Below are 13,906 nucleotides of genomic sequence, written 5' to 3'. Positions count from 1 at the left end.
TTACTCACCTATAATGCCCTATACATGCCCAAAATACTAGGCATGCCAGGGTTAAAGTGATTACAGTCAGTCAGTCAGTCAGTCAGTCAGTCAGTCAGCCATCCAGTTAGCCAGCCAGCCAGTGTAAAGTCACCTTGTAGGCGTGTAGATAGAAGTGGTTCTCTATTAGCACGTGTTAATGGAAGAGCAGATTAGACCCTAGTCTAGTCTGTCTGGGCTGGGATGGGCTGGGATGGGATGGCATACACAGACCACTGCCATCGTCCCACTGGGGATGGGATGGCATACACAGACCACTGGGGATGGGATGGCATACACAGACCACTGCCATCGTCCCACTGGGGATGGGATGGCATACACAGACCACTGGGGATGGGCTGGGATGGCATACACAGACCACTGGGGATGGGATGGCATACACAGACCACTGGGGATGGGATGGCATACACAGACTACTGGGGATGGGATGGCATACACAGACCACTGGGGATGGGATGGCATACACAGACCACTGGGGATGGGATGGCATACACAGACCACTGGGGATGGGATGGCATACACAGACCACTGGGGATGGGATGGCATACACAGACCACTGGGGATGGGATGACATACACAGACCACTGGGGATGGGATGGCATACACAGACCACTGGGGATGGGATGACATACACAGACCACTGGGGATGGGATGACATACACAGACCACTGGGCTGGGATGACATACACAGACCACTGGGGATGGGATGGCATACACAGACCACTGGGGATGGGATGGCATACACAGACCACTGGGGATGGGATGGCATACACAGACCACTGGGGATGGGATGACATACACAGACCACTGGGGATGGGATGGCATACACAGACCACTGGGGATGGGATGGCATACACAGACCACTGGGGATGGGATGACATACACAGACCACTGGGCTGGGATGACATACACAGACCACTGGGGATGGGATGGCATACACAGACCACTGGGGATGGGATGGCATACACAGACCACTGGGGATGGGATGGCATACACAGACCACTGCCATCGTCGCACTGGGAGAAAACCAATACGCCACATAAACCCAACAACTTTGATGCTGGAGAGGGCCACTATATAGTGCGACGCGTTTTGAGCTTGTAGATCAGCTATTTTTCCTATATTTGAATTGAAATACTGAATCATTTTTTTGCTATTTTTGAATTGTAATCCTGAAAAGTAATCCTAGCAAAAAGTGCAGATCTACAAGCTCATAGCGTGGCACCGAGTGCCGCGCTACGAGCTTGTAGGTCTGCTATTTTTGAAAAATCGTGACGCAAATCTTTGAATATATATTCTTTCAGTTTTTAATTCAAATCTTTGCTTCTGGGGAGGGGGGTCCCTGGAACAACATATTTTCAGATAGGGCCCCGCAGCCAAATACAGATCATTCTGGGGTTCCTTGACATGAAAAAGGTTGAGCACCACTGCCATAGAAACATGAGGGGTTTTCAGAAAACTGTCAGGATTTAGAAGACATTTTGAAGAATCGTCCTCAGGTCTAAATGGGTAAATGTAGTTAGTTTACTTTCCACCACAGAGCTGCTGTCCTCTGAGCCAACTGTGAGGATCCTCAGCGTCCGTCGTGGCTTACACTTTTACCAGATGTTCCTGTTGATCTTGACCTTGACCTTGGCTTGATCAACCGGGATAATGTGGCTAAGTAGCATGGCTCCCCACTGTGAGTGAGTTTACTTACTGGTGGTAAGCCCTGTTTCGGTGGAAAATAGCCAATCTGAAAGCTCAATGCAATTCAATTTCATTAGTTTTAGTCAATTAGTTCATAACGTTCTGAAACAAGTTGTCTCAAAATATGGAGCAGAGACGTGCGTGGCATTTATTGCGACGATGCAGTGTTCATTTTGTTGACTAAGGCTAAGACTAAAGACTAAGTCGACTAAGGTTTTTCAGAAGACTAAATAGGACTAAGACTAAATGGTGTGTTATTCAAAAGACTAAGAGTAAATAGTATAGTAATAAAGTATTGTGGAAAAAGTTAACACTGCAACGAGGGTACAAGACAGAAAAACACAGCTCACAACAGGCCACATGTCAAAAATGCTTGAGAATAATAAGAAGAAAGTCTAAATGTTTGGCAATTTTTTAAACATTTCCAAGTTTCTCCTAAATTTTGGACACATCAGATCCATAAAAAGAAAAATCACACCCGTGTGAAGTGAGGGGCGCTTTGTGTTGGCAAAAAAGTTTACGTAATATTTGGCGGACATTTGACCTAATTTCTCCTTTCATTGTCGATGGCAAATATGAGACGTGTCGGGACAAAAGCTGTATATAAGAGCGGCTAGCGCCCCTCAAAAAGTGAAATCTACACAGACAGTCCTCCTCCCCTCTACTATGACAGACAGCTACACAGACAGTCCTCCTCTACTATGACAGACAGCTACACAGACAGTCCTCTCCTCTACTATGACAGACAGCTACACAGACAGTCCTCCCCTCTACTATGACAGACAGCTACACAGACAGTCCTCCTCTCTACTATGACAGACAGCTACACAGACAGTCCTCCTCTCTACTATGACAGACAGCTACACAGACAGTCCTCCTCTCTACACAGACAGACAGCTACACAGACAGTCCTCCTCTCCTCTACTATGACAGACAGCTACACAGACAGTCCTCCTCCTACTATGACAGACAGCTACACAGACAGTCCTCCTCCTACTATGACAGACAGCTACACAGACAGTCCTCCTCCTCTCCTCTACACAGACAGACAGCTACACAGACAGTCCTCCTCTCCTCTACACAGACAGACAGCTACACAGACAGTCCTCCTCCCCTCTACTATGACAGACAGCTACACAGACAGTCCTCCTCCCCTCTCCTCTACTATGACAGACAGCTACACAGACAGTCCTCTCCTCTACACAGACAGACAGCTACACAGACAGTCCTCCTCTCCTCTACTATGACAGACAGCTACACAGACAGTCCTCTCCTCTACTATGACAGACAGCTACACAGACAGTCCTCTTCCCCTCTACTATGACAGACAGCTACACAGACAGTCCTCTCCTCTACTATGACAGACAGCTACACAGACAGTCCTCCTCCTCTCTACTATGACAGACAGCTACACAGACAGTCCTCCTCTCTACTATGACAGACAGCTACACAGACAGTCCTCCTCCCCTCCCCTCTACTATGCCGTACTGTCAGAAACCACAGCCTGTGTCAGCTCAAAGGCCAGAACAATGACGTCAGTTCATCTGTTGTGTCTAGCTCTGCAGACTCCGCGGGCCTCTCCCCTGAGTCCCAGAAATCAGGGGGGAGAGAGAGAGACAAAGATAACGTTGATGCCCTCAGAACAGAACTATATATCCATGAGTGTGGCTTCTGGTACGCAGGGACGACACAGCATTATCAGCTATTACTTCGGTATTATGCAGCCGATGTAAACACTCCCCCCCCCTTAAAAATAGCAGATCTACAAGCTTGCCCGCCCCCTACCCCAAAAAAATAATCTGACACCATTGTTGGGGCTCTGGTGAGCTGGGAATGTGAAAAAAACAAGGACAGAATGCGAGGACGAGTGCCATGCAGTCAGAACTGCGGCGGACACGGGCAGCAATTAGGCCAGCTGTGGCGCTTCCATCGCCGCAGAATTAGGTGGGATTGACCTCGGCGAGCCGTCTACGGTTGCACACACAGGCTTGTGTGGCTCCAGTGTTGACTCGGGGGGGCGGTCGAGAAGGAGGGGGTGGGGGGGACAGGACAGGGGTCAGAAAAATAACAAGCCAGTGCCGCGGTCGCCTTGCAGACAAGCCCCGGGGGGGCCTCACGGCACGGCCGAGTGTCCGGTGACACACTGTCTTCATCTCCTTGCGCCGTCTGTCATATTTAATATTTAGATGTTTTCACAGAGGCAATTTATTGCCCCAAATAATGGGGCGAGGAGACAGATGCACATTACGACCGTGACCTACCCCAGCAAGCCATTGCAAACTTAATCTGTTGAGGGGGGGGGGGGGGCGTCACTTGGATTTATTGAACAAACAGCGAGTGAATGCTGCGGGGGAGTGGGAGGGGGGGGAGGGGGTTCAAACAAAATGAGACGCCAGGAGAGAATGCTGGGAGGCCTAAAGACAATGGAGATGAAAACTGGAAATTTGCATAATTATGTTAACACAGGTATATGTTTTTGTTTTGTTTTGTTTTTTCTTTAACATTATTATTTAGACTTACATTTCATTGGTTCAATGTTTAAAAAAAATAATACAATAAAATAAAAAGCACGGACAGGCCATTTCCAACCTGGAAACAGTATCTTGGGTAGGCATTATGTCATTAGGCAAAAGTGCTCCAAAACGTCGAAAGATTTCCAAAATGTTCCAAAATAGAATAAATAGACGTCGCATCTTGACACATTGTGAGCTTGGAGATATGTTATTAATCATTATTTTACTTTTACTCAAAGTATAAAACGGGGCGTACAATACAATACCAAAAACAGATGAAATATGGAGGTTTCTGACCATGAAGACCAACAACCATATTAGCAAAGCTCTCTCCTGAAATGAATGGACCTGTTTTTAGTTGGCCTGGTGAGTCATTTGTTGAATAAATATTTGGGATGTCCCGATACACCTTTTTCGTTTCCGATCCGATCCCAATACCACAATTTCTGTGTTAGCCGATACCGATACAGAATACCGATACCAGAGAATAATATATATAATAATAAAAAGAGATTTTGAAGTCTACCGACCAGGAATAGTGTTCATAGATATCTAGCTATAAATCTCATGTTGTGTTTATAGCAGACTCCTCACTCAAATATGCACTTTGGGCAACTAGAAAGCAAACTCCACAGGGGGAGAGTTTCCCCGGCCGGGCGTAGTGCGTGGAAGGAACACGTTATTCCGACCAGTTCCTTTCCCCTCCATCAGGCGCCCTGGCTGACCAAGATAGAGACCAGGATTACTGCACGTTTTTTGTGAGGGTAGTGGGTACCTACCCTAGGGGACAGGGGGAGAACATGCAAACTCCACACAGAGGGGCCCTTTCGCCAACCCCGCCTCGGGTATGGGCACTGATGACGCAGAAGAGAGAGCACGCCCCCAGCGCCCACAGCGTCCCCAGCGGGAATCGAACCCAGGACCTTCTAGCTGTGAGGCGACAGCAGCACTACCGACTGTGCCACCGTGCCCCCTTATTTTATTTTTTTAAAGTTTGAGAATGATACAATTTTAAATACGTCACAAGGCGTTGCGCGCCGCTCACTAAGTTTGCGAGGCCTTGTGAGCTTGTAGATCTGCAATTTTCCCGCTATTTCGGTGCTTTCGGGCTTAACCCTGAGGATCATGGGAACGTTGGGTTTTAAAGAGTGTGACCAATCCGGCGGAGGTGGCAGGTGGTTCAACAGATGTGCACGCATGGTGATTCCGCCCACGCAGAATGTGTGGAATCCACTTTGTTCCCGTCAAACTCTGCCCAAACGCAGCAGGAAGCCCTGCACTTCTGCACTTTATGGTGCACATGCCTTTGTTTATACAAGAATCTCTCACACGGCTTAGGAAGATTAATAAAAATAACAATAAAAACCTAGCGCTGCTTCCTCACCTAACTGCTTTACGGTTTGAGCTCGGTGTCAAGGGTCAGGATTAAAGTTAACATCAGGGAAATGGCTCATTTTGTGTGTGCGTGCGTGCGTGCGTGCGTGCGTGCATGCATGCGCGCGTACGTGCGTATCTGCAGTAGAGAAGCTTGGTCAAATGCTGTACTAAAACATTGCACACCAACCCATAGCCGCCTGTCACGAGGACCCAGTGGTGAAAAGTAATCGCTTGTCGTAGTGTTCAAAAATATTCCAAAGCACCACACAATCGCTGCCATTGTAATGCATTACATACATTAGTTTCCCTTAATATATGGACTGTCTGAATCTTGTTCCTAACAATGTAAGTTAACCTTTCCATGGACATAGATGAGTGACATGCTAAGCCATACACCTATTCGTGGTCCATTCACATTTTTCCAACCCAAAGCAATTGTTTTTGATTGATTGATTGAAATATTTATTAACAGTTTGCAGAATTACAGTACATTTCAAGCACAAACTCAATACAAAGACTGTTAACTGTGAGTGGACGACCCAATTAAGCATTACACTTGTTTACAACAGGGTCCACCATGTTCAATTCATCAAAACATTTAGAGACGTACAAATAGACACGTACAAATAGACACACATAGTCAAAGAACAGAACAGGAATTCATCATAATGGAGGTAGAAAGTGCGTTTTGCCTGTAACACATGTCTATGAAATTACCAGCTGCTACATTAAAGTGATAAAAACACACAATACAATACTAATTACAATCCAGTGATATGATTGTGAAATGGACCATACTGCATACTTTTGGTACATTTGGTATTGAATGTATAATTGAATGGCAAAACGTGTTTACTATTACTCAAGTAAAGTTTTGAATGCAGGACTTTAGCTTGTACCAGAGACTTTCTACATTGCTACATCATTGCTACTTTGCTACTGCATGCTTCCACCATTACTAACCAAGGAGTCCCATTTTTATTTCTAATCATTTGTCAAAACAACAGCCAAAAAAGGCACACGTGGTGGGATCTTGGAATAACTCTTCCTCTGCTGCTGCCGCGGCGCGTTGACTTGTGACTGACACGTTGTTTACCGGAACTTAATGGCATCATTTTCTGCTATGCTGCACTCGTCAGCAAAGCAGAACCGCTTTGTTTTCTCAGAGCGGCAAGAGGAAGGTTATACAACGTCTCTACGGCCGGGCGGAAAACCTCATATGTTCAAAACCGTGAAGGATTAAACAATTTAGGCCTGAGAAAAGATTCTACAAATGCCTTCTAAACCCCGACCGTTTTCTGAAAAACCCATGTTCCTATGTCAGTCGTTCTATCGACCCCCAAAGAAGCAAAGATTTGAGTTAAAAACGTTCGCTCTGAAAGAATATATATATTCAAAGATTTTTGCCACATTTTCGCGATTTTTCTAAAATAGCAGACCTACAAGCTCGTAGCGCGGCAATGCTAGAAACACCAAAAGGGGTTCCCGTACTGAATGGATTAAATAAAAAAATGGCAAACGTAGCAGATCTACAGATCGTCGCTCGAGCTTATGGATCTTTCACTTTTGATACTGTTGAGACTACGCTGTGGTATGAAAAAAAAAACAAAAAAAGTTGAAATATGGAGATAGGAGTTTTCTTCCCAACAGCAACAACAGCAACTAGAAAAAGTGCCCTTCTGGGCACAGGTCTCCACCAGGAGGATAGGACTGTGTGAGATGTTTGGTAATATAAAGTAATATAAACATGTTTTTTTGTTTGTTAGTTTTTTGCAACAATTTTCTTCATTTTGTTGAGGAAATGCAGAGTGCCTGGTGGCACTATAATAGGCCAATGTGAAAAGGGTGCCATTTCTTCATACGCCTTTAATGGCAATTGGATGATTTGAGGCATTTTGTTCCAAAAATGTGTTTTGCAAAAATCAACCTGTTGGTGGCGCTATAACAGGCCAATGTGAAAAGGGTTCCTCAGCTTAGTAAGAAAATGTGTGAAAGATTTCACATAAATTGCATGCTGCGTTCATGATTTGAGGCTTTTGTTCAAAACGGGGCAATCTTGCAAACTGTGAAAGCCAATTATAGCCAATTAGGATGGAATATGAAATATCGGACAGATCCGACTTGAGCACATGACTATAGAGATACTGTGTAACGATTTGTGAGATTTTTGGACAGAATCTGGAGGAGTAATATCAAAAAATGTGTTTTACAAAAGTCGGCCTCCTGGTGGCGCTATAAAAGGCAGATGCGGAAAATGCAAGTCAAAGGTTTGTCCTTGGCCTCTAGGGAGTGTGCATGCAACGTTTCACGCAGATCGGTGCAGTTTTAGGTAAAACATGTGAAAAGCTGCCTCATGGTGGCGCTATAACAGGCCGTTCTGGAAAATGTGGGGCAGAGGTTCATCGTTGGCATCCAGGGAGTGTGTGTGCAAAGTTTGGCATAGACCGGGTTAGCGGTGCCGGAGATTAGCTGGTAACAGACGGACGGACGGAAGGACGGACGGACACACACACACACGGACGGACGGACACACACACACACACACACACGGACGGAGTGCAAAACATACTCTCTCCCCATGCCTTCGGCCTGGTGGAGACAACAAGGTATTATGGCCGGGAACAGGCAGACATCCCACGGTTACACACACATTATAGTTATAGTCTTATGGCCGGGAACAGGCAGACATCCCACGGTTACACACACATTATAGTTTCCCACCAGGAGGAACAGGCAGACATCCCACGGTTACACACACATTATAGTTTCCCACCAGGAGTATTTTTAGCAGCTAAACAACAGGGAACATTCAACAAATATCTGAATTTCAAAGGATGACATTGAGTTATGGGTTTTTGCGCGGCGGCGCATGTACTGTATATATATGCTGCATCGGTGCAGCAGGCCGACATGGTTACGGACGGTACATCCAACGTTTACGAGACCTTGGAATATGGACCTAAAGTAGAACGCTCTTAAAGATGGGCTCCGTAAACCTTTCTGTCCTATACCTGGAATTCGGAAGCCAGGTCTCCCTCGCAACAGACCCAACGTTCTACCTACGTACCGCTCAGACAAGCGGCGATCCCACTACAATACAATTTATAACTCAGGCATTTAGCAGATGTAATCTAGAGTGATTTTCAGTAGGCACGGTTTAAATGTAAACGCATCAGATGCAGAGAGACAGTGTATTGCCTCAGTAATGTAGGATCATTAAACCAAGAATCTAAACAGTACAGTTTAACAAATACATCTAGTACAAAGTATCTTTTGTGATCTTTGTAGAATTGGCCTCAGGTTAATTTGTAGTGAGGCCAGGAGACCAAACATCTTACAATATAGAGCGTCGCAGTCCCGCCTCCTACCCTGGACCAGGAAATGAAACCCAATGCATTATTCTCATAGACATTTCTTAAAGTATTTATTTAAAGACGGTTACGCCGCGGACAAAGCCAACTCGAGTCGTGACAACTCATGACAACACAAACAATATTTTGGACCAAGCAAATAATTACAAAGAAAAAAAACAACAAAAAAAGTTTTGTAACATGCCGTTTTTTTCTTCTTTCTAATTATTTGTTTGGTCCAAAATATTGTTTGTGTTGTCATGAGTTGTCACGACTCGAGTTGGCTTTGTCCGCGGCGTAACCGTCTTTAAATAAATACTTTAAGAAATGTCTATGAGAATAATGCATTGGGTTTCATTTCCTGGTCCAGGGTAGGAGGCGGGACTGCGACGCTCTATACAGGTTCAAGGTTGTGCTTTATTGTTACATCAAAACAGACATCAAAACAGCAAAACACAGCAAACAAAATAGAATATAGAGTGCAAAAAAGAGCAAACAAGAGTAGAAAAAGAGTATCATACATGTTTTCCTTGTAGTAGGACAATTATTATTATTATAGTATTATTATTATTTTATTTTTTTAACTTCACAGTAGACTATGTTCAATAAATATACAACAAAATAGTTTTAGAGAGGTGCAATTCGAGCTTAATAGTGCGGGGCGAGGGCAAAGGGCAAAGGTGCGGGGGGGTGCTAGCGTTTTCCTTTTCCCTGATATGCTTTGGTTCTTATCAGTTCGTTCATGTATCTGATTAGGTATTTAGCAGACACTCTCAACAGTTAACTTAATCCAGGGCGATTTACAGTAAGCAAGAACAGAAACATGGTAATACATCAAATACATAAAGCTAGTCATCATGAATAAGCTAAGAACCTAACAGTGGAATATCTATAGAATGAAGCTACAGTATGCGTATACACTATAGAGTGCTATGTCTACATAAAATGCTATCTAAGTTACATAAGTTGAGCCTATGCATACGCCTGTAAGGTCGTCGAGGCTATAGGGCTAAGATGGAGTCTGAAGAGGTGGGTTTTCAGACTATGGCGGAAGATTGGGAGTGAGTCTGCAGTTCTGATTGCAATGAGAAGTGCATTCCATAGTTTTGGAGCCAGAAGGGAGAAGAGTTTGGGGCGTGTGGAGCGCTGTTGTCCCAGCGTTTTTAGCAAAGGTACTTCCAGCCTCCCTGCGTGTTCAGCTGCTGCAGGAAACAGTCACATTGCATGTTGTTGTTTATGAGGTTCAAGGTTGTGCTTTATTGTTACATCAAAACAGACATCAAAACAGCAAAACACAGCAAACAAAATAGAATATAGAGTGCAAAAAAGAGCAAACAAGAGTAGAAAAAGAGTATCATACATGTTTTCCTTGTAGTAGGACAATTATTATTATTATAGTATTATTATTATTTTATTTTTTTAACTTCACAGTAGACTATGTTCAATAAATATACAACAAAATAGTTTTAGAGAGGTGCAATTCGAGCTTAATAGTGCGGGGCGAGGGCAAAGGGCAAAGGTGCGGGGGGGTGCTAGCGTTTTCCTTTTCCCTGATACGCTTTGGTTCTTATCAGTTCGTTCATGTATCTGATTGTTCGGGGAAAGAAGCTATTCCAGTGCTTTGAGACTGCGAAACCGCTTCCCATGAATCGAAGCCCATCACATGCAACTCAAATAGGACATCTGCATGACCACTGGCCTAGCACCTCGGTCGGCCGAGCCTCATGGCGGGTCAAGGGATATCAATTTCTCCCAATAAGCAAAGAGTACACAATATCAACACAATGATATGCACCCACTGGAGCAGGAGATTGTGGGCGTCGAATGAATGACACATCGATACAATAAAGACATGCATGTGTCTCGACTTCCAACTTCATTGTCGTGTCACAAGTTCAGAGGTTTAAAACCCCAAAATGTTCGCTCTGAAAGTATATATATTCAAAGGTTTGCGCCACATTTTCACGATTTTTCAAAAATAGCAGACCTACAAGCTCATAGCGCGGCACTGAGTGCCGCGCTACGAGCTTGTAGATCTGCTATTTTTCAATAGCTAAAGTATAACATAATGCTTAAATCACCAAAAGGGGTTCCTGCCCAAAATGGGTTAAAAGAGTGGGTATTTTATTTGCATACAATCTCCCCCCCAAGTGTGTGCATGTGCATGAATGCGTGTCGGGGCCATACTGTAGGTCGGGGCGTTCCTCGTGCGACATGCGTGGGTGTGTGCGTGCGTGCGTGCGTGCGTGCGTGCGTGCGTGCGTGCGTGCGTGCGTGCGTGCGTGCGTGCGTGCGTGCGTGCGTGCGTGTGCATAGAGCCGCGCCATTGCACTGGATTCACACGCAACTCACTGTCACCAGTGCAGATACCTCCATGATGCAGTGCTGCCGGTGTAGAGAAAATAGAGGCCATTTATTTATTTTTCTATGCCATAAAGTAATTATCTAACCCTGTGGTCCACAGGACAAAACACAGGCTTACGTTACATGCAACACTGAAAAATCCTGAGTGGATAATTTATCTCAGAGCGCGTGTGTACAAATGTGACCAAATTTTGGACCCTTTGGCCACACTTGTAGACTCTCTTGGTTAAAGGACGACTTCACCCATTTTCAACCTATCTTCAGGACAACCAATCAGTGTTGACAGATTAATTGGGTGGTTTTCCCGCTCAATTGGGATATTTTAAATCTCATTGGGTTGGAAATAAAAAGGGTCGGGCACTTAAAAATTGGGCTTGCTTTTAACATGTCTGGTGGTTTTCATTAGCCTCACATCGCCAGATTCTTTGCGCAGTACGTGTATAAAGCCTGGTTCCTTTAATAATAATAATAATAAACTTTATTTATGAAGCGCTTTTCGAAAACAATGTTTACAAAGTGCTTTACGGTGTCAAAGGATAAACAACAATCAAATGAAAATGCATAAAAATAGACAGTGTAAGACAATAATAGAACCGAAGCATATACAGTACATACATGGACATGAAAAGAAAAAAGAGCAACATGATGAAACTAAGGAAAGGCTTTAGTGTACAAATATGTTTTCAAATGCGATTTGAACGTTGACACTGAGTTTGCTAGCCGAGCGAGAGGTAGGTCATTCCAGAGTCTGGGTGCCCGGGCAGCAAAAGCCCGGTTGCCCATAGTGACTAGGCGAGTCGAGGGAACTTCCAGGAGGGCCAGACCTGAGGAACTTTCGACTGCTCAGTGCTCTGATACTTGTCTGTGACATGTTATGTATTTTCATGTTGTGTTCCTTGGGTTTTTAGTCAGTTTCGGCTATCCAGCCTTCATCAGTGTGATGAAGGCTGGATAGCCAAAACGTTTGTTCCTGTTCAAATATGAAATAAACAATTTGAACTGAAGTCTTGGTGTGTGCGAAGTCTTGATATTTTTTAACATACGACATTTCTCCCTTATTTGTTTATGTCCAGGAGTGGTTCACGGACGACTGCAAGTTCCGCGAGCGCTTCCAGGAGAACAGCTACAACACGTACGCCTCTGCGCTCCACATGAACCACCGGACGGGCCGCCAGTGGTTCGTGGCGCTCAACAAGCGCGGCAAGGCCAAGATGGGCTCCAGCCCGCGGGTCAAGTCCCAGCACGTCTCCACGCACTTCCTCCCCCGGGCGGGCATGCGCGAGCAGAGCCTGCAGCGCGGCTTCACCGTGGCGGACAGCCGGGCCGCCACCAGGGACAGGCGGAAAAACCCGCCGCCGCCACCGAAACCAACGACCCCGGCGGCCAAACCTGGCGTGTCAAAGGTCAACATCCAGGGCGGCACGGGGTCGCGGCGTGCCGAGTTCAAGTATTGGCCCAAATATCGATTTGGATAGAGTTACTCTCAACCTTAACGATATTGAGGTTTGTTATGCATTAGGCCACGGACCCCGTTTTTCTTTTCTTTTTCTTTTAATCTCTGGGACCCCAGTCTTATGTGAGAGTGTACGAATGGAAGCAACTCTCCGAGTCACAGACGCGTAGCTCCTCCATGGGGGACCGCGGATCCCACATTGAGAACCGGTACGGCCCGGGGACAAGCCTCTATGGCCAGGATACGTGATTCATCTAGAGATCGGACTGATACATGGACTCTTTGTAATCGTCACAAGCATTCCAGTTAAGTGGTTTGATAAGATGTGCTGAAGAATAAACCCCAAAAGGGGCTTTCAAATGGAAGTTGAAAGTGTTCAAGTTCAACATTCAATATTCTATTATATTTTGTATTTATTTTTTCCAGAATCGAGACCCAACATTCAACTAAGAAAAGAAAAAAACAGATGTAGGCTATTATACAGTACAGACAGGGTGACTTTCATTATATTTTCATTCAGAAACATTATAAATGTGACCATAGTTCATGTTTTTCCAGACCATGGAGACTCAAAAAAGTACGTATGTAACTTGACCAGAGCGATCCATATAAAAGTGCAAATATATTGTGTTTAAAGTGAGTTTTCTGTTTACTAAAGTGACCGTTACTGAAACAATCAATGATTGCTATCATTTATCACTCATTTTAACTAAATAACTATATCACATACAACAGGATTTCTCAAAGGGGGCGGAAGTTGGGGGATTTTGGCAGAAGTACCGCTCAAGGAAATGACGTTGGCGCGTTACAAATCGGTTTACATTCTCCGCGTATGAAACAAGTGTTGTGATTGGTCGAAAGAATATTATATCCAGGGGAAATACATCTGACGAATACAGGCATACACTCTCTGCCTTAGGTTGTGACCAGGCTTTTCTCTCTGTCTTAGGTTGTGACCAGGCTTTTCTCTCTGCCTTAGGTTGTGACCAGGCTTTTCTCTGCCTTAGGTTGTGACCAGGCTTTTCTCTCTGTCTTAGGTTGTGACCAGGCTTTTCTCTCTGTCTTAGGTTGTGACCAGGCTTTTCTCTCTGTCTTAGGTTGTGACCAGGCTTTTCTCTCTG

General features: G+C 44.9%; 1 protein-coding gene across 3 annotated transcripts in view; it reads left to right on the top strand.

Moving 5' to 3' along the window:
* The window catches only part of fgf5 (fibroblast growth factor 5), a 49,872-nt gene extending 36,648 nt beyond the window's left edge, over positions 1-13,224 (top strand). For all 3 annotated transcript variants that reach the window (XM_079515257.1, XM_079515256.1, XM_079515258.1), the window contains one exon: positions 12,406-13,224. In XM_079515257.1, the coding sequence (XP_079371383.1) occupies positions 12,406-12,807 (402 nt within the window). In that variant the 3' untranslated portion in view covers positions 12,808-13,224. The remainder of the gene's footprint in view (positions 1-12,405) is intronic.
* The last annotated feature ends 682 nt before the right edge of the window (positions 13,225-13,906 follow it).

The sequence above is a fragment of the Electrona antarctica genome, assembly GCF_951216825.1.
Source record: "Electrona antarctica genome assembly, chromosome: 12".
NCBI lineage: Eukaryota > Metazoa > Chordata > Actinopteri > Myctophiformes > Myctophidae > Electrona > Electrona antarctica.
Note: the sequence above shows the minus strand (reverse complement) of the source record. Positions and strands in the feature narration are given on the sequence as shown.